Genomic DNA, 20389 nt, shown 5'->3' with positions numbered 1-20389 from the left:
ATGTGCAGGGGCCCAGACCTGGAGTACATAAAGTTTTAGAAGTAGGAATCTTGGCATTTGAAGTAGAAGAAATTGATTGCCAGAACTGCATGTATCTAAAACCCATGCTTTTCTTAACAATAGTTCATCCACTTTGATCCCTGACTAAGATTTATATGTGATCTTAACCAATTTATGTAGAACCAGAACTGTACATACCCTTTAAAGTTAGCGTTGAGGAGAGTCCTATTGCATTTCTATTTTTAGGCCCTAATTCACATGGCCTACATCCAATATATTACATGGACTTACCCCATTGACTTTAATGACCACAAAATGACGAAGTGTTAATAGTTACGTTCAGACAACAAGCTCTAACCAAGAGCGGGGGGGGGGGGGGGGGGTCCCCACTCATAGTTAAGCACTGTGTGGACACAAAAATCAACGTACTCAAAGGGGCAGGAATTTAACCTCGAGGTTAAGATTCGTCGTGTGGACACGCGTCGAAGTTAGGGGGCAAGAGCATAACCTCAAGGCTAGAGCTTGTCGTCTGAACGTAACTTGTGTGTCTCTTGATGACATCACTGCTTGTCCATATCCTTTGACCTTTCATGCATTCTGCTAATTCTAAAAATACAATCTACACTTCACATACATTGTAGCATACATGGGCAAGGTACACAACTGCAGTAAAGAGATCATGCGCAGACTGTGAAGACTTTGTCTGGTCAGATTTTCTTTAATTCCTTTGTAAGTCTAAAGCATCAAGAATTGTAAACTCAACCGATTTGAACAAATGCATCTATTTTTTATTTTATTTTTAGTATAGTGTATACGTATGTGTGTGTAACAAAAAACTCAGAATTGATTTTCACCTTCATGAGTCCCTACATTGGCAAGTAAAGCATTTCTAAATTTGTCAAATATTAATGCCTTGTATACAGAATTTACACAAGGTTTATTTGCTAGTAACAGGTGTAAGGTTCTCCAGTGATTAGTGAAACCTTTAGAGTTGGAGGAAACACTGGCCATGACAGATTTTACTTTTTCAGGCGTAAGCATCTGTAGTCAGGCTGCGTTTATCGAACTTGAGAGAGAGAATTGTGTTTCGAAACGCATTTGGAATGGTTTTTGCGAGTTTACGTGGTTTGAAACAGCATTCTGGGGATGCCATGTTTATCTAACCATCATAAAATTGCGATGTGAGTGCTGTCACTGCACAGCTACTTTGCGCAGTTCGGCCCGGGAAGTAAAAGTCAACTGCATACCAGCAAACATGCTTCATCAGTCACACACAAATAATTGGTAGAGAGCACAACCGGAAACAGCAAGGATTTAACCTTGAGATGTAAACACGTTTCAAAATGGCTGTGTTTATCGACTCACAGAACGGCGATTGTCGTCTCAAACACGTCTCAAAATGCCCTTTGAAAGGTATTTCAAAATACCGTTTCTAAGCGCATTTGAAAACACGGCTGCATTTATCTAACCCCTGAAAATGCGTCAAACGCATTAAAGATGATTCTGCCTCTGAAAATTTTTATATACCCGTGTTTACAAACGCAGCCTTATACTCTTGACAATACAAGAACCCAGAGCTGCCAACTGTATTGACAGCTCTGGGTCCTGTTTTATGAAAAGTTAAAATTGATTATATAGTATAGTTGATTTCAAGTGGAAGTCTGTGGCATCCTGTGTGGTAAGGAAGTTTAAAATCGATTTTATCTTTTTATAAAACGGGGCCCAGGTAACTTGCTGTTAAAGCCTCCAGCAGTTCAGGATGGGTTTACCTAAAGGCAGAAGGATTCCTGTTGATAATATTGACAACTGGACACAGGCCATTATAGATTTTGAATTCATTATTTACTATTTATTACCTTATTTTGTTATGAAAATCATTGACAACTTGTGGTGTGGTGAAGGTTAGTACTTCTGTATAGTCATCATGGCAATATTACAAGACAGGTTGACTGATGTGTACTTTTGTCACACAGGCTATTTGTGATCAGTGAATAATGCATGCTCATTAAAATTTCAAGCATTTCGGGTTTTTAGATATGAGCTAGAAGGGGGAGGCAAATGGCCATAACTTTAGGCGTTTTCACATCAGCCCGATAAAAATCCAAGCTCGAGATATTTTCCAATTTCCCAAGTCAGAAAATAGCACGCTATTTCGAAACATCGGGCTGATGTGAAAACGCCTAATGAATAAGTTGTCAAACTGGACTGCTGAGTTGGTATGCTGGCAGTACAGAAGAAAGAAGCCAACCTCGTGATATTTTAGAGATGGTTCTACATCCAGCACTGGCATTCACTGGTTGTGTGTACTTACATGTATGTATCTCAAAATCAATAGGATTGTGTCCAAATATTTTTATAGTTGATGTCTGGCATACCAGGGGAGCACTATTTAAACTTAAAGTTTGTCATTGTTTGCCTTTGGTATGCAGTGGTTTTGAAATGAATTTTCAGGGGGGGGGGGGGAGCAGCACTAATGGAAAGCTATTGCCAATATCAAGTGCTCACACAAGAGTCAGAGAGAGCGTTGAAATGTAACAATTTGATAGACCTATTCAGTTTTTAAAACTATAACTTGGCTCAGTTGTAATGGGGGAGCTTCCAAAATAGGAGAAAAAGATGGTTCAGGGGAATATGAAAGGAGTCAGGTGCATTACTATGTCAGTGCATACTGTAATTATCAATTATCATTAAATTATGCTAGAAGCCCCCACCCCCTACCTCCTGCCCACAAACCATTCTTAAAAAGTAGCACAAAATGAAATAGGTCTGTATAGTGCAGTGCTTTGGTTTACACATGTATTATTATCATACATGTAAATACATTTATGTACACGGCATCTGGGTATACACTCAGTGCCCCCCCCCCCCCTTACGCATTCAAAGTATTTGCCCTGGAATAATAAGCCAGTTTGTAGTTCTACTTTGCGCATGAGAAGAAAAAGTTCATTGGTACCAAACGCATGTATGGTTTTAAAATTCACGGAGATAAGCATCGATCTGTCATATAATGATTATTCATGCAATCCTTGTACATGATACTTGCCATTGCATCCACCTGACTGCAAACCTGGTATTTTGCAATATGAATATAAACATGTTTTAATGCATTCAATACAAAACAAAGAAATGGATGCTTCCCCCGAGGGTTGTTTGACAGACCATTCTGGTCACCTGGTCTCGCTATGCAAGATCAATTTTTGTTTAACACGAATTCCATATATTGTTAGGCCTCCGCCGGGCAAACTTACCGGTACAACATACGCATTATGTTGCTTTGAATAAGAGTGAAGTTGCAACTGATTGACAAATTGCCCTACATCGACGTAAATAAGAGTGAAGTGCCTAACCAAAGAAAATAGAAAGGTCATTTGTACCAACGTGCACATGAGCTAATTACAAACTGGCTTATTGATGCGCCTGGCAGATGCATGAGGTCAAATACCTTGGTCTTGAGGAAACTCCTCATTATCCCGACAGTCCCAGCCCCCCCCCCCCCCCCCCCCCATCTTGAGAGTGAGTTGTCAACGAGATCATATTACTTTTACCAGCCCTTTTGTTTGTGTTACATAATATCTCCTGATGCTTGCATTCTTTACCGACTCTGATTCTTTTCATCTTCCCCTTTTGCGGTCGTCCCTATTATTCCTCTCAGCTTCTAAAGAGTCTTCCATAACTGCTTCTCTCACATTGTCTTCTATCTTTACACCCTCCTGCAAAATTTCTTTTAGAGTCACTGATGTACATGTATACCGTACGCATGATGACTACACTCACCACACTGTACACCACAAAACAAGCAAACAAGCAAAAACAGAAATTGCCTAAAAGTTCCACTGCAGTTGAATCATGCCCTTTGGAAAGACGTTTAGTGAATGAAGTGATTTGGTTTACATGATTATTCAGAATGGAGATTGTCATTGTAGTTTTCCTTTAAATACAAATTAGATGAGATTTGTATTACAGTGTATCTATTCGTAAATCTTTTTCGAGTGCGATATTGAAAAGCCATCATCTCAGTTAATTAGCCATGAAGTTGGTCATTAACTTTCAAGCATAGGTTTGAAATATGTTACGACCAAAATCACTCTGAGAATGATCGCACAAAAGAAACAATCAACTGATGTTCAGGCGGTTTATTAACAGTGATATTGTGGGTACAGACTGGTGATCGGTTTCACATCAGTACAATAATGATCAATAGAAACAAATATAGTCAGTAATGGAATCACTTACGTACGCATTACACGCAATATCCCTGGAAATGTCCAAATACGATGCTCGATGCACAAACGAATGATCCGCGATGCACCGATGAATGATTCCTCTGACGTAACTCCAGAGGTACAGGTTACGATAGTCCACGGTATAGATCCGGGGTAAAATCCACGATATACGTCCACGGCGAAACATGCAGAGTCCAAATGTTGTGACGACCACGTCCAGTTGATGCGTTGAATGATGATTCACTTAATATTGTCCAGCTAGGAATCCAGCCCGTCACAGCTTTTCCGTAGCAATGTCCATTGACATAAAAATATGGAGTCTATCTTCAATGTAGGCAAATTAATTATCTGCAGGCAAAATGTCTCCCAGGCCTTATCTCCACAAACATAATAGGTCAGCAGGTAACACAGGACTGACTATAACAAGTCGCTTCAGAGCCAGAAGTGACGTAACTCTCAGAGCAGAGGTGTTGGGTACTCTGCCTACTGCAGAATTTCTCTGGCTTATATACTATCCATTCACCCCCTTCTAGCACATTCTATAACTCTCTCCAACCTACTAGCCAGTCCAAGTTCCAGGAAACCTGGATGACTCACTGCCTAACTATGTACAAAACATCATTACCAAGAATAACTACCAATCACATTGGGCTACAGGGACAGTGCCTCACTCAGCCAAACATGTAAGCACTTCCCAGAACTTTCTGGAATGGGTGAAATCATTCTAGATTGAGTGAGCTATAATGTATTTCCTGTTACATGCATGTACTGTATAGCTACATTGTATAGCACCTAGAAAATTCTCCACTGATCTGGTCAGCCTGTATGTACTATATCTATACCACATAGAATGTTCTCCATTAATCTGGTCAACCTGTGTACATACACATTAAAACAGCCATGCGTACAGTACATCATACATATGTACATAACTACTAGTGTGTACATTTGTGACAAATACACTGAGCAGTGTGTATTTCCGCGAGTGTGAAGTTTGCTATGTGACCTTTTCCCAGAACCTTGACCTCATGGCAAGTAATTCAGGTTTACAATTTTGTTTTTATACCCCCTGCCACACATAGTGTGAAGGGGGTATATTGTAGGAATCACCGTGATGTTGGTCGGGCGGGTGGGTGGGCGGTCGGTTGGTCGGTCTGTTGGAAAATCTTGCGTCGCGAACTCCTCCTACAGTTTTGAAGCAATTTGAATGAAACTTCGGGTAAATGATGATATTGAGGTATAGATGTGCAAGACATGTTTTTTGTGTTTGTCGGATAGTGCGTTGCCATGGTAACCATAATTTTACCAAAACCTTGTGGATTGAATAACTTCCATAGTATTTAAGCAATCAATTTCAAAATTGGTATCTATGATCTATAGGTGTAGTTATGCGAGACACTTTGTGTTTGTACTTGACAAAGCGTTGCCATGGTAACTGCATGTTTTCTTCGAAATCATGTGGAGTGAACAACTTCCACAGTTTTGAAGCAATTGAAGTCAAATTTGGTAGGCATTATGGCCTGGAGGCATAGATGTGGAACACATAATTTTTGTGTTTGTCACACAAACCGTTGCCATGGTAACCACAATTTTACCAAAACCTTGCAGATCGAATAACTTTTCCATCATTCAAGCAATTAAAGTCAAATTTAGTATGTATCATGATCTAGAAGTGTAGTTTTGCAAGACACCAATGTGTTAGTTTAAGGAAAATGTGTTACCATGGTAACCACTCATTTTTGTATCAAAATAAACCATTCAAGCTATGAAGGTCAAATTTGGTGTGTATGATTGTCTTTAAGTGTAGTGATGCTGCGGGAAAGCATGTTTCCATTTGCTGTAAGTTTTATATTCAGTGTCAACTCTGTAATTATTGTTACAGTAAACTAGAATTATTCTGTTTCCAATTCGACAAATGCACAAACTTGGTATTAACGTCATTGCCCTCATGACATCACATACTATAAAGCAACACTAGGGGCGGGGGTATTAATCACCTTCAGTGATAATTCTAGTTGTTTTTGTTTCTTTTTCTTTAGGGGTAAGTGGTTGATGTAAAATTAATTGTCCTCATATGACTCAATTAATCTTCTGCTACAGATGGTATAAAAGTTTACCTGATAGACCGCACAGTAAATGAATGTCAGTACACAGTAATCAGTGCAATTCTAGTTTGGATTGGGGGGGGGGGGTGGGTAGCAACCAACTCTCTCATCTTCCTCTGTCCTAATACCAGAGGGCAGGTTACATCTTTTTCACCAGCTTGAACAACTAAGAATGATCAGTAATAACAGAGCCTTGCAATTTTAGTCAACCTCAAAGAAAAAAAAAGTATATCGCATGTAGGGAAGACATAACACTGTCTCCACTCCCTCAACCAAACACATAGCACAAGCACACATAATGTTGCTCTTTGAAAGTGAAGCTTGATATTCAAGTGTGAATAATGAATTTTTCAGGAAAAAACAAAAAACCTAACTGCAGTAAGCTGGCGTTATCCCAAGTTATGTGCAATGAACCATTTTGGTATTTCACACAACCAAGAAATGGATTGGGGATGAGCTGTGAGATGAAGAGGTCTACCAGAGGTTCAAACTCCACAATGTATCTCTTGAAATATGCTGTATAATGTTTAGTTACTGTAAAAGTGGATATTTTCTCGCGACTAATTTCTTGCGCTTGGCCGGGTAAGAAGAGTTTCTCGTGTTTTTAATTCTGCGGAATCAAGACATCACGCACAGGAACATGTGGCAAGCAAAAATATTCGCGTGCTTTTATTTTTGCACTAGTTTCTGGTTGCGCGAAATGCACGAAAATTTCAACACCGTGAAAAATTCCACTTTTACAGTACACTGTGTTTTGAGTCAACTTTAAGTGTGAAATATGAGAACAGAACATCCGTAAAAGCAAACAGCCATCTTAGTTTAAGTAGTGTACTCTATATCCCTAAAAAAAAAAATTAGACAGCAAAGAAATCAATTTATTCTTCATGTGTACACCATGCTTGGTTCTGGACATCAGGTCATTATTTATTGTTCAGGAAAGAGTTAACAGTTCAAATGAGGCACCTGTGTCTATATACCAGGTGGCAGTGTTACAAACATAAAGATGCCAAACTTTGGGTGACCCCCCCCCCCCCCCCCCCCAAAAAAAAAAAAAAAAAAAAAAAAATGGAAAAAATTCTTGGCTACTGCCATCAGGAAAATATTACATTTAAAAAGAAACGGATACATAAACTAATAGAGCCACACTTTATATGTTTGTGCTGAAAGTCATTAAGAAACAGGAAGGAAATATTCCTTGTGACATGCAATAATGGACCATCATTTCTCTCAGAGTAAAAAGGGAATGAAATGATAGCATCAGAGGTTGTTAGCAGCTTGTCAGGGGTCCAAATCTGTCTTTGATGACTTTTGGTGGTAAAACTGTGAAGGGAAGTTTGCCCAGGTGAAGGCAATGCTCTCTGGATATGGTTTCCTCAAGGAAGCGATTTATGGGGAAAATGTTGTGAAGTACTGTTGTTCTTTGTCCAATTGCAGAAACAGTAACGTTTTCATTACCTTTTTATGACAGGTACATCTTCTTGGTTTAATATTGGAGTTAATCTGCTATAAAGGGACTCGTGCTTTCATGATTTACAAATCTTTGATCAATTTGAAGCAGCTGGAAAACAACCTAGCAAACCATGTGATCAAAGAGATTAAAGAATTCAGAAGTTATTCTTTTTTTTTTGGGGGGGGGGTTGTCAGACAAAGGTCTGAAAACTATTTAAAGAGGAAATCTACCCCAGAAAATAAATAAACTTCAAAAGAAAGAGAAAATATTCCATATAAAATGATACAGAAATGACAAAAACTGGACAAGAAATAGGGAAAATATGACATTTTGGAGTCGCCTTCCTTTTGAAAGTGCAAGTCATGTCTCTGTCTGTAAGAGTTGCATAAGTCTTGACATTTGCTGCAAAATCTCTTTGAGCGAGATGGGCCCTTTGCTTGTAGTTAGCTACAACAGAAAACATCTACACATAACTACCCAGTTTCCACTGAATTAAAACCAAACAAACCAAACTTTATTTTTTTTCTTTGTATCAGGTATTGGCTATGCCATGGCACTGGTCTCTGCCTACTTCTGCTTCTACTACAACATCATCATCGCCTACTCCATCTTCTACATGTTTGCCAGCATGCAGGGTGAGCTGCCCTGGCGGGGTTGCAACCACACATGGAACACCCCGAACTGCTTTGAGGGTTCACGCAGCAGCAACATCTCGTTTGGGGACAACACCACAGAGAGGGTGTGGGCAACAGAGGAATACTGGAAGTAGGTTTATCTCCCAAATTTGTTCATTATGACTTTCATAACAAACTTCAAATTTTGTTCATTTATGAGTTTCATATCAACTTTGTTCCTTGTCACATTGACTCTTGTAAAATTTCCCTTTCCTGTTGACTTATTTGTGGACCTTTTCCATCTGTACCCTATAACTACAAGACCCTGTTGAAGTCGCCGACACTTCAAGATCAAACACAGTTTCCATACTCCTTCACAAACTGTCAATTTGTACTCTAAAGTGAACACATTGTGGGGAATAATGCTGTGATTGACACATTAACACAGCTTTTTTCTCAGGGGATTTTTTTTTCTTTTCAGTGGCTGGGGCAGGTTTTATTATTCAGGCTGTGGAAGTACAATTGTATCCACAAGTTTCTAATTTCTGTGATTTCATGGATTAATCAGCATCTTATAAAGCTCTTTGTCTTGCAAGTTCGCATTGAGCAGAATTAAAGATGCAGCAGAGATTCTACATTGAAAATGAGACTCTCATCAAGACCTGTGTTTTGAAGCAAGATGCATGAGAGTGCTATGTTGTGTCAGAATGTCGGGCTGTATTCTAGCTTGAGTCTTCTGAATCTTGCTCAAATATTTTCTGTTCTCATGGAACTCTAAAACTGGGGTCTTTTGGGGGTGGAATCAAAGTGTTTGTACAAGATGTTTTATGTGTATTTGTGCATCCTGTGCCATAGATTTTATGGACATATCCAGGGTACTTTGAAAGATGTGATATCTAGATTGAACCCCTACCACAGAATATAAATCTCAAGAGTTCATGAACTGCAGGTAGTGAACTTTGACACCAGGGGAATGCGAACATCAGCCCAGTTTTACCCCAGCCTCATTCTTTGCTGGGCTGTGATTAAGGTGCAAAGTCTGTCATGACCTGAGGAACAAGAACAGCTTCACCCATTGATTTCAAGAAATCATGTTTATGTGATTTGGTGTTGTTTCTATTTTGTTTGTGTTGTTTGTATTCCTTGTTAAAGGGGATGGTATAGTTCTGTTTGAAATAGGGGTTAAGATATCACCATTTATGAAATACTCAGAAAACACTTATGAGGAATTCAAAGTTCATTTGATGGAAACCAGTTTTGAAATGGCTCTGATATCCAAAAACAAAGTCAAACAAAGTGGTCCCAATAAAAGGTGGTTCCCACCTTTCATTGGGACCTCTTTGTTTTGAATATATACGTTTTGTAATCTCAGCCATGTCAAAACTGATTTCCATTAAATAAAGTCGGGAAAAACAATTGATAAGTTGGCAGCTACAACCCTCTGCATTTCAAAGATTTGAAGTGCTCATAGTTTATTAAATGTTATTTTTGATATTTCATTTACAATGCAGCCTTTAGGAGTCAGGAGGGTCATTGACATCATCACCCTCATCTAATTTGCATTTAAGTGATTGTTACCAATGGCTGTGTATTGTAAAAGCATTCAAACCATTCAGACTGTTACTTTCTCATGTCATTTCTGGCTATTGATGGGAATGTCTCAGTGTGAGTCATGACCCATTTATACTCTTTTTCATCCGTGGAATTCTACTTAATTTTACACTCCCTCCATCATGTATGTCGTTTTGATACCATCATAACCTTCATGTACAGAACCTCACAGCTGTATCTTCAATTTGCCCATATCTGTCTGGCCAGTTTTTTGCCACTTTCCTTGTCCTTGTCCTTTTTACCTTTCTTTTCATGCATTCAAGTTCCTCCTTAAGCCCTTTTTACACTTGTGTTTCTTAACCCTGTGCTTTCTCTGACCCACGACTATCGTTAGTCCGGTACCAATTTTTTCAGCTTTTTACACTCGCCAATAAATCCCGTACTAAGCTCTTGTCCTGGGCTAAGGAGAAAAATGACCTTTTTACACTCATATTTCTTAGCCCTGTACTTTCCAAACCACATGAATATTTATGATTACGCTGTGCTCTGTACAAGTACACGCACGCACCGGCAGCACTTGATTACCTCGTTTCTGATTGGTCAGTGGGGGGTCGGACTTCGTCTCCGTCGCTTAGCCCAGGATTATTTTTTCGTTCTGTTTACACTCGCTTGCTTGGCACCGCAATTGCGGGGTTAGCACCGCAATTGCGGTGCTAACCCTGCTATTTTGCAGGGCCAGATAGTACGGGATTATCGGTGGGGCTAGCCCACTTTCGCAAAAACAAGTGTAAACAGAAAGTGGGCTAAGGAAAGTCCGGTACCAACGGTGGGGCAAAGGCCCACCCCCCCCCCTTAGCCCCACCGTTGGTACGGGACTAAGCAAAAATTTGCAAGTGTAAAAAGCCCTTTAGTCACAGTTCCTACAATCAAGTGAACTATCACCCCTATTTTAAAACATTGTCATCAGCTAGCACCCTTTCAACTGGTCTGTGAACAAAGAATCAGAATGTACACCGATCACATCATGTTTTTGTTCAATAATTCAGTAGCCATAACATCTGCCCTTGAGAAATAATTGCCATTGCCAAGTTGTTTCAACACACCCAAAGTTTGATTGAAGAGGATACAAGTTTTTCTTGCTGGCTCCATGTTAAAATGTATCGTGTAGATTGCATTTAAGACTTTGACATCATCACCTAACTTCTTTGCCTGTCTTTTTCTACTGTTATCACTTACACATTAAAGTCCATATCATTCCTATTTTTGGCCCAAGTTTTATAAAACTTTTAATTTTACATAATCTTTTTTTTTTCTTCTTTTTCTTTTTCTTACACAAAGTCAACTTTGACAAGGTGTGGAACTTTATTGATGCAACTTTTAGTAACACGGTTCCTTTTAGGGTCAGTTTTTGGCAACTCTGGTTCCATGACATTTCATTCATCTGTATTGGGCTGCTATATTTTTCTTTTCATAGAATTGTTAACTTTTTTTGTGAGCCTAATTTTGTATACATGTGTGTCTCCAATGGTGGTGTGCTGAGTAAGAGACTTGCCACTTTGTTTACATATGCTTGAGTGCTTGCCCACACCCTTATCACTTAGCTGTGGGTCTCCTTTCATCAAACAGACATTACAATGGTTAGGTTCACTCGATGTTGAACTCGAAATTTTTTATTTTGATGCTTAGTTTGTAGTTTAAATTACAACCTGCCTCCAATAGACACCTTTAGAATATGAGATCACATTTTAAAGCATAGAGTCCCACTTGATGATTAATCCTCTGTACTGGAAGAACAATATACGCAGTCAATACACACAGCACCAGTGATAAACCCAATGTTTTGCAATGATACCTGAGTGTACAACATGCACTGGAGGTTGACCCAGAAGCTATTAAAGGGGGAATAGGGTTCACAGAGACGTTACACTAACTTGCAAAGTTGTCGCTTATTGTGTCCACACAAGGTATGTCTTGCGAGGCCCCATTTCATTCCTTGAAAATCCTTTTGCACGGTCTTCACTTTCAACCCTATGTCACAAATGTACACACTAGTAATTATGTACATGTATGATGTACTGTATGCATGGTTGTTTTAATGTGTATGTACACAGGTTGACCAGATTAATGGAGAACATTCTATGTGGTATAGATATAGTACATACAGGCTGACCAGATCAGTGGAGAATTTTCTAGGTGCTATACAATGTAGTTATACAGTACATGCATGTAACAGGAAATACATTATAGCTCACTCAATCTAGATTGATTTCACCCATTCCAGAATGTTCTGGGAAGTGCTAACATATTTGGCTGAGTGAGGCACTGTCCCTGTAGCCCAATGTGATTGGTAGTTATTCTTGGTACTGATGTTTTGTACATAGTTAGGCAGTGAGTCATCCAGGTTTCCTGGAACTTGGACTGGCTAGTAGGTTGGAGAGAGTTATAGAATGTGCTAGAAGGGGTTGAATGGATAGTATATAAGCCAGAGAAATTCTGCAGTAGGCAGAGTACCCAACACCTCTGCTCTGAGAGTTACGTCACTTCTGGCTCTGAAGCGACTTGTTATAGTCAGTCCTGTGTTACCTGCTGACCTGTTATGTTTGTGGAGATACTTGGCCTGGGAGACATTTTGCCTGCAGAGAATTAATGTGCCTTCATTGGACTCCATGTTTTTATGTCAATGGACATTGCTACGAAAAGCTGTGACGGGCTGGATTCCTAGCTGGACAATATTAAGTGAATCATCATTCAACGCATCAACTTGACGTGGTCGTCACGTTTGGAATCTGCACGTTTCGCCGTGGACATATATTGTGGATTTTACCCTGGATTTATAACGCGGACTATTGTAACCTGTGCCTCTGGATTTACGTCGAAGGAATCATTCATCGGTGCATCACGGATCATTCATTTGTGCATCAAGCATCGTATTTGGACACTACCAGGAAACTGTAGGGATTTCGTGATTTAGTGAGTAAGTGATTCCATTACTGACTTATATTTGTTTCTAGTGATCATTATTGTACTGATGTGAAAACCGATTACGAGTCTGTACCCACAATATCACTGTTAATAAACCGCCTGAACATCAGTTGATTGTTTCTTTTGTGCGATCATTCTCGGAGTGATTTTGGTCGTAACAAAATTGGGGGCTTGTCCGGGAATTGAATTTAAAGCCAAAACTTAGAATTTGGAACGTTCCGGAAGCCAGAATATTGGTACAGACAAAAATACCAGTGAGTTGATTGTTCAATTGTATATTGTGTGTAATACATGTGACAATGTCAATCAGTACAATGGATGTTCAGGCATTTGTTCAGAGGACAGATTTGTCCCTCAAAGATTTGCAAAGGTTACGCAAATGTGATTTGACTGCTGTTGCACAGCATTTAAATGTTGATGTTCCACAAGGTGCTAGAAAGGCAGAGATTCTCGACTTAGTAGCTGGTCACATGGAGCTCAAAGAAGAAACTCATACTCCTGATCAAGCTCAAATTTCAGATCAGACACGGCTTGAGCTTGCTAAATTGCAAATGAAGGAGAAAGAAATGGAAATGGAGAAAGAGAAGATGAGATTAGAAAGAGAGAGGGAGAAAGAACAAATGGAAATGAGGAAATTCGAAATGGAGCAGCAAATGAAGTTGCGTGAGATGGAATTGACTCATGCACAGACTGTTGGAAATCGTGAAAGGGCTCCCCCTGAATTTGATTTGGCAAAGAACATTCGATTGGTGCCAAAGTTTGAAGAAAACAGAGTTGATGCATATTTTGTGTCATTTGAGAAGGTGGCTAACAGTTTGAACTGGCCACAGGAATTTTGGCCCTTGCTCCTTCAAAGTGTGTTTGTCGGCAAAGCAGCCGATGTGTACTCATCTCTCTCTGAAGAGCAATCACGTGACTATGCTACAGTCAAGAAAGCAGTGTTGAATGCTTATGAGTTGGTGCCAGAGGCGTACAGACACAAGTTCAGAAATTCGTACCGCAAACCAGGCCAGACACATGTTGAGTTTGCTCGTGAAAAAGAAATGATGTTTGATAGGTGGTACAGGTCCCTGAAAGTGGATCAGGACTTTGATAACCTACGTGAGGTTGTTCTCTTGGAAGAATTCAAAAAGAGTGTTGCTTTCAGTGTGAGGTCACATTTGGATGATCACAAAGTGACAAGTTTGCATAAAGCAGCCTTGATGGCTGATGAGTATGAGCTGACCCACAGAAATGACAACAGACCACCTTTCAGGAATTTCTCTGGAAATAAGAGAGACAAAAATCAGTCGAGCAGTCCAAAGAATGCTGGTTCTGAAAAAGGCACGAGTTCTGAAACTTCATCGGCACCAAAGCCTCAATCTGACAAAGGGTCCAGTACAAGTGCAAATGTCATCAAATGTTTTCACTGTAACAAGACAGGGCATGTAAAGTCACAGTGTTGGAAGTTGCAAAACAAAACAAAGAAGGACTTGGGATTTGTCATGTCAAAAAGTGTCCTACCCGAAAATAGTGTCCCGTTCAGTGAAACACAGGCCATTGAAAGTCAATCTCCCAAATTCAAAGATAGGCTGAAGCAGGTGGATGAGAGCTATCGTAGCTTTTTGTTTGATGGTGAGGTGACCCCATGTACTTCTGGTGAGGCAGGTAAGCCAGTGGTTATCCTGAGGGATACGGGGGCCTCTCAGTCGTTGATGGTGGATGGTGGTATGACTTTTCCACCAGATAGTGCAGTGAATGCAAAAGTCTTGATTCAGACTGTTGATGGCAGTTATATGTCAGTGCCACTGTATAGAGTGGATTTGAAGTGTGACCTAGTTTCTGGTCCTGTGACTGTTGGAGTTGTTCCTGAGTTGCCTATGGCAGGCATTGACTTCCTGTTGGGGAATGACTTGGCTGGGGACAAGGTGGTTGCGTCTCCAGTTGTTTCAGATAAGCCAGTGGTGGTTGCTGAAACTGAGCAGTTGCAGGAGGAGTTTCCTGGGATTTTCCCAGATTGTGTTGTGACTAGGTCTCAGGCTCGTAGAGCTGTTCAAGATGATGCGGATTCTGTTGATGTGGAGGAGAATTCCGGTGTTTGGCTGGCAGAAACCTTTTTCAAGGATTTGAATGATGGGGTTGCTGTATTAGGCTCCGAGGCTAACAGTGATGGGCTGTTTAGCAAGTCTTCCTTGGTTGAAGCACAGCAGGCAGACTCTGAGTTGAAAGGCTTGTCTCAGACGGCGTGTTCTGAGGCTGAGGCTGAAAAGGTCCCTGAGTGCTATTATGTCAAAGATGGCATTTTGATGAGGAAGTGGAGACCTCCCCATAGGCCAGCTGATGAGGATTGGACGGTGGTCCGTCAAGTTGTTGTCCCTCCTAGTTACCGCGGTGAGATCTTGAGGATTGCTCACGAGTTACCTGTTGGCGGCCATTTAGGCGTCAGAAAGACAAAGGATCGGATCATGAGGCATTTTTATTGGCCAGGGTTGAATGTGGATGTGGCTGAGTTTTGCAAGACTTGTCACACATGTCAGGTGGCTGGTAAACCACAACATTCAGTGAAGCCGGCGCCATTGATTCCGATACCTGCGTTTGAAGAACCATTCAGTCGGGTTCTAGTTGACTGTGTTGGACCTTTGCCTAGGACTAGGTCGGGTCATAAGTACCTCTTGACAATCATGGATATGTCTACACGGTTTCCAGAGGCTGTCCCATTGAGAAATATCACTGCTAAGACTGTGGTAGATGCTCTAGTGCAGTTTTTCACTAGGTATGGGTTGCCCAAGGAAGTGCAGTCTGACCAAGGGTCAAATTTCATGTCAGGCATATTTCAAGAGGTGATGTATCGTTTGGGTGTGAAGCAGCTGAAGTCGTCAGCTTATCATCCCCAATCCCAAGGTGCGTTGGAGCGCTACCACCAGACCCTAAAGACAATGATTAGGGCATTCTGTGAGGAGTATCCCGAGGATTGGGATAAGGGCATCCCTTTCCTGCTGTTTGCAACGAGGGACTCCCCAAATGAGTCAACGGGTTTCAGCCCATTTGAGTTGGTGTACGGTCATGAAGTTAGGGGCCCACTGAAGCTCATCAAAGAGAAATTCATGACTGAGGATGATGAGGTCCACCTACTTGACTATGTGTCAAAGTTTCGTGAAAGGCTTTCAAAGGCTTGTGAGGTAGCTAGGGAACACTTGAAAGTGTCACAAGACTCTATGAAGAGAAAGGCAGACAAAAATGCCAAAGCCCGAACTTTCAACCCAGGTGACAAAGTTCTTGTACTGCTGCCCATACAAGGTGAACCACTGAAAGCCAAGTTCAGTGGCCCGTACAGTGTCAAAAAGAAACTCAATGATGTGAACTATGTGATCAGTACGCCAGATAGACGAAAAGATCAGAGGGTGTGTCACATAAACATGCTGAAAGAGTACTACGAGAGAAAGGCTAGTCAGCCGGTAGGCGTAGCTCAGGTGGTAGTAGAAGAAGTAGATGAAGAGGGAGAAGCTCAAGATGAGAATGGAAGTGAGCCCTCTAGTGCCAGGTTGTCTAACTCAGAGATGTTAGGGAAAGTAGATGAGGCACTGAACTACCTACCTGATAATCAGAGGAAAGATGTGACTAGTCTGTTACATGAGTACAAAGAACTGTGTAAAGACAAACCAGGTTGCACCCCTCTGGCTGTACATGATGTTGATGTAGGAGATGCTGACCCTATCAAGCAAAACCCTTACAGACTAAACCCGAGCAAACTGCAAAAAGTAAGGGAAGAGGTTCAATACATGCTAGACAATGACATAATAGAACCGAGTAAAAGCAGTTGGAGCTCTCCAATCGTCATGGTGCCCAAACCGGATGGGTCTCAAAGATTCTGTATAGATTACAGAAAGGTGAATGCCGTGACGAAAACAGACTCTTTCCCCATTCCCAGACTAGAAGATTGCATTGACAGGGTCGGAAATTCTGCATATGTCAGTAAAATAGACCTTCTAAAGGGATACTGGCAAGTGCCCTTGACCGACAAAGCCAGAGAGATTTCTGCCTTTGCTACACCAGATGGCTTGTTCCAATGCAAAGTAATGCCATTCGGCATGAAAAATGCTCCAGCCACCTTCCAACGGCTGACAAACCAAATCATTGCCGGACTTGACAATTGTGTAGTATACATTGATGATATCCTAGTGTACAGTGACATGTGGGAGGAGCACATTACACACTTGCGGCAACTTTTTGATCGACTCAGGGAGGCCGGATTGGTGATTAATCTGGCAAAGAGTGAATTTGCAAAGGCCAAAGTGGTGTATCTCGGGCATGTAGTCGGTCAGGGACAAGTATTGCCAAGAGAAGCCAAGGTAGAGGCTATACTAGGCTTTCCCATCCCCCAATCCAAGAAGGAGTTGCTCAGATTTCTGGGCATGGCTGGTTTCTACAGGAAATTTGTACCGAATTTCAGCACTGTAGTCACCCCCCTAACAAACCTGCTGAAGGGCAAGGCAAAGTACACCTGGACTGATGAGTGTCAAAGAGCCTTCGAGAAACTAAAGGCAGTCCTTGCTAATGAGCCTGTTTTGGCAGCTCCTGACTTCGCAAAGCCATTCAAGGTGGCAATAGATGCTAGCGATGTAGGAGTGGGAGCGGTTTTGCTCCAAGAAGATGAAGAAGGCACTGAACGACCAGTTAGCTACTTCTCCAAAAAATTGAACACATACCAGAAGAAGTACTCCACAATTGAGAAGGAGGCTCTCAGTCTCATCCTTGCCCTCCAGCAATACGAAGTGTACTTGACAAATAGCAAAGGGGAGATCACAGTCTATACTGACCACAACCCCTTGGTCTTTTTAGACCGGTTCAAAATGAAGAACAACAGGTTGTTCAGATGGAGCATGATGACGCAGCCATATGCACTCAAAATCACACATGTGGCAGGCAAAAACAATGTAATTGCCGACGCTCTGTCAAGAGTGTAACATGAAGAGAATTCAAAGGTGAAAAGTTTTCACCGCATATCATTTACAGTGTGTGTGTTTAGCATATTCATTAATGTATGCAAAAGAATTTGACATGATTGTATAAGCTCCGAGAATTCAAGCAATATCATTGTAAATGGTATCCATGAAAAGAGAACATGGAATGAATACAGCTATCCAAAAGACATGTGATAGTATGTGATTATTGTAGCTTGACTTGGATTTTACCTCACATTCACTATAAATAATAATGAGAAATTGTGAAGGTAAAAGAAACCCTTGCTACGGCAAGGCTTTCTTTTTCCCATGGGGGATGGTGTCACAAATGTACACACTAGTAATTATGTACATGTATGATGTACTGTATGCATGGTTGTTTTAATGTGTATGTACACAGGTTGACCAGATTAATGGAGAACATTCTATGTGGTATAGATATAGTACATACAGGCTGACCAGATCAGTGGAGAATTTTCTAGGTGCTATACAATGTAGTTATACAGTACATGCATGTAACAGGAAATACATTATAGCTCACTCAATCTAGATTGATTTCACCCATTCCAGAATGTTCTGGGAAGTGCTAACATATTTGGCTGAGTGAGGCACTGTCCCTGTAGCCCAATGTGATTGGTAGTTATTCTTGGTACTGATGTTTTGTACATAGTTAGGCAGTGAGTCATCCAGGTTTCCTGGAACTTGGACTGGCTAGTAGGTTGGAGAGAGTTATAGAATGTGCTAGAAGGGGTTGAATGGATAGTATATAAGCCAGAGAAATTCTGCAGTAGGCAGAGTACCCAACACCTCTGCTCTGAGAGTTACGTCACTTCTGGCTCTGAAGCGACTTGTTATAGTCAGTCCTGTGTTACCTGCTGACCTGTTATGTTTGTGGAGATACTTGGCCTGGGAGACATTTTGCCTGCAGAGAATTAATGTGCCTTCATTGGACTCCATGTTTTTATGTCAATGGACATTGCTACGAAAAGCTGTGACGGGCTGGATTCCTAGCTGGACAATATTAAGTGAATCATCATTCAACGCATCAACTTGACGTGGTCGTCACGTTTGGAATCTGCACGTTTCGCCGTGGACATATATTGTGGATTTTACCCTGGATTTATAACGCGGACTATTGTAACCTGTGCCTCTGGATTTACGTCGAAGGAATCATTCATCGGTGCATCACGGATCATTCATTTGTGCATCAAGCATCGTATTTGGACACTACCAGGAAACTGTAGGGATTTCGTGATTTAGTGAGTAAGTGATTCCATTACTGACTTATATTTGTTTCTAGTGATCATTATTGTACTGATGTGAAAACCGATTACGAGTCTGTACCCACAATATCACTGTTAATAAACCGCCTGAACATCAGTTGATTGTTTCTTTTGTGCGATCATTCTCGGAGTGATTTTGGTCGTAACACCTAATAACTTTTGAAAGGATAATGGTACTGCTTTGAAAGTTGGCAGTAACCATGGCCAGAATGAGTTTATAGTGCATGCTCAATTTCAGCTTGACCTGATAATCCCTTCATTGTTGTTGCTCCAGTGGATTAGATCCTTTTTTTTGGGGGGGGGGGGGGGGTCCCATTCATCACACAGCTAGCAAAGTTTGGTAAAGACTAAGCATTTGAATAGATCCTGTACTTCAGAGCCTCTTTTCTCAGTGTACACATTTCCAGAGTGTGTGCTTTCTTTCCAATATTTAGATAGGTTAGGAGAGTCCATTTGAATTGAGTTACACATCATTTTAAAGCTTTCATTCTGCTTTTAACTAGAAATCCATGTTTGGGCATTTTTTTTTTTTTTTTTTTTTTTTTTGTGATGCAGGGTCACAAATAAATTACTGTTGCAAGTTTGTAGCATCAGTTTGTATTTCTAGACCTCATACCAATCTCCTTGAAACCCCATGGTGTCGTATTCTCAAAATGACTAAAATAGTTTTTCCTGAGATAACTATGAAAAAATGTTGAAATATTGAAATGATTTTACATAGTCAAATATACAAAAGTAGATAAATTACAGTGCAAGTTTGTAGAGTCATTTTGCATTTTAAACCTCAAACCACTTTACTTTTGTTTCTCTTGTCCCTTTCTGTTGTAATACATTACATGCTGTGTATTTGAACTCTGACCGTTACGTTTCATATCATATGGGGCCTTTTACAAGCAAGCCTAATGTGCGTCAGTTGGTCCCCCACACTTTCATATCATTTAAGATTTCGCTTTTATTGTGTATGTTTTATGTGGGAATATTTAAAGTGAAATGAAATGAAGCAAAGTTTCCAATGGTGTAATCAACACAGGGCGAATGCATGTATTTCAACTTTCTGTCTTTCTGTTCAGACACTTTGTGCTGGATCAGACCAGTGGTCTGCACGACATGGGGACAATCCGCTGGCAGCTACTGCTCTGTTTCCTAGCAACCTGGATCATCGTCTACCTCTGTATCATCAAGGGGGTGAAGACATCTGGGAAGGTGAAGATAGCAATATCAAAAGCCTGTTGGTTGATGGC

General features: G+C 40.7%; 1 protein-coding gene across 1 annotated transcript in view; it reads left to right on the top strand.

Moving 5' to 3' along the window:
• LOC139733008 (sodium- and chloride-dependent glycine transporter 1-like) overlaps positions 1 to 20389 on the top strand; it is an 80532-nt gene that overhangs the window by 16834 nt on the left and 43309 nt on the right. The window contains exons 4-5 of the mRNA XM_071643851.1: positions 8315 to 8543; positions 20219 to 20351. Of these exons, the coding sequence (XP_071499952.1) occupies positions 8315 to 8543; positions 20219 to 20351 (362 nt within the window). The remainder of the gene's footprint in view (positions 1 to 8314; positions 8544 to 20218; positions 20352 to 20389) is intronic.

Source organism: Diadema antillarum, unplaced genomic scaffold (assembly GCF_040938485.1).
Source record: "Diadema antillarum isolate AM-2024a unplaced genomic scaffold, OU_Dant_1.0 seq00000459_RagTag, whole genome shotgun sequence".
Lineage (NCBI taxonomy): Eukaryota > Metazoa > Echinodermata > Echinoidea > Diadematoida > Diadematidae > Diadema > Diadema antillarum.
Note: the sequence above shows the minus strand (reverse complement) of the source record. Positions and strands in the feature narration are given on the sequence as shown.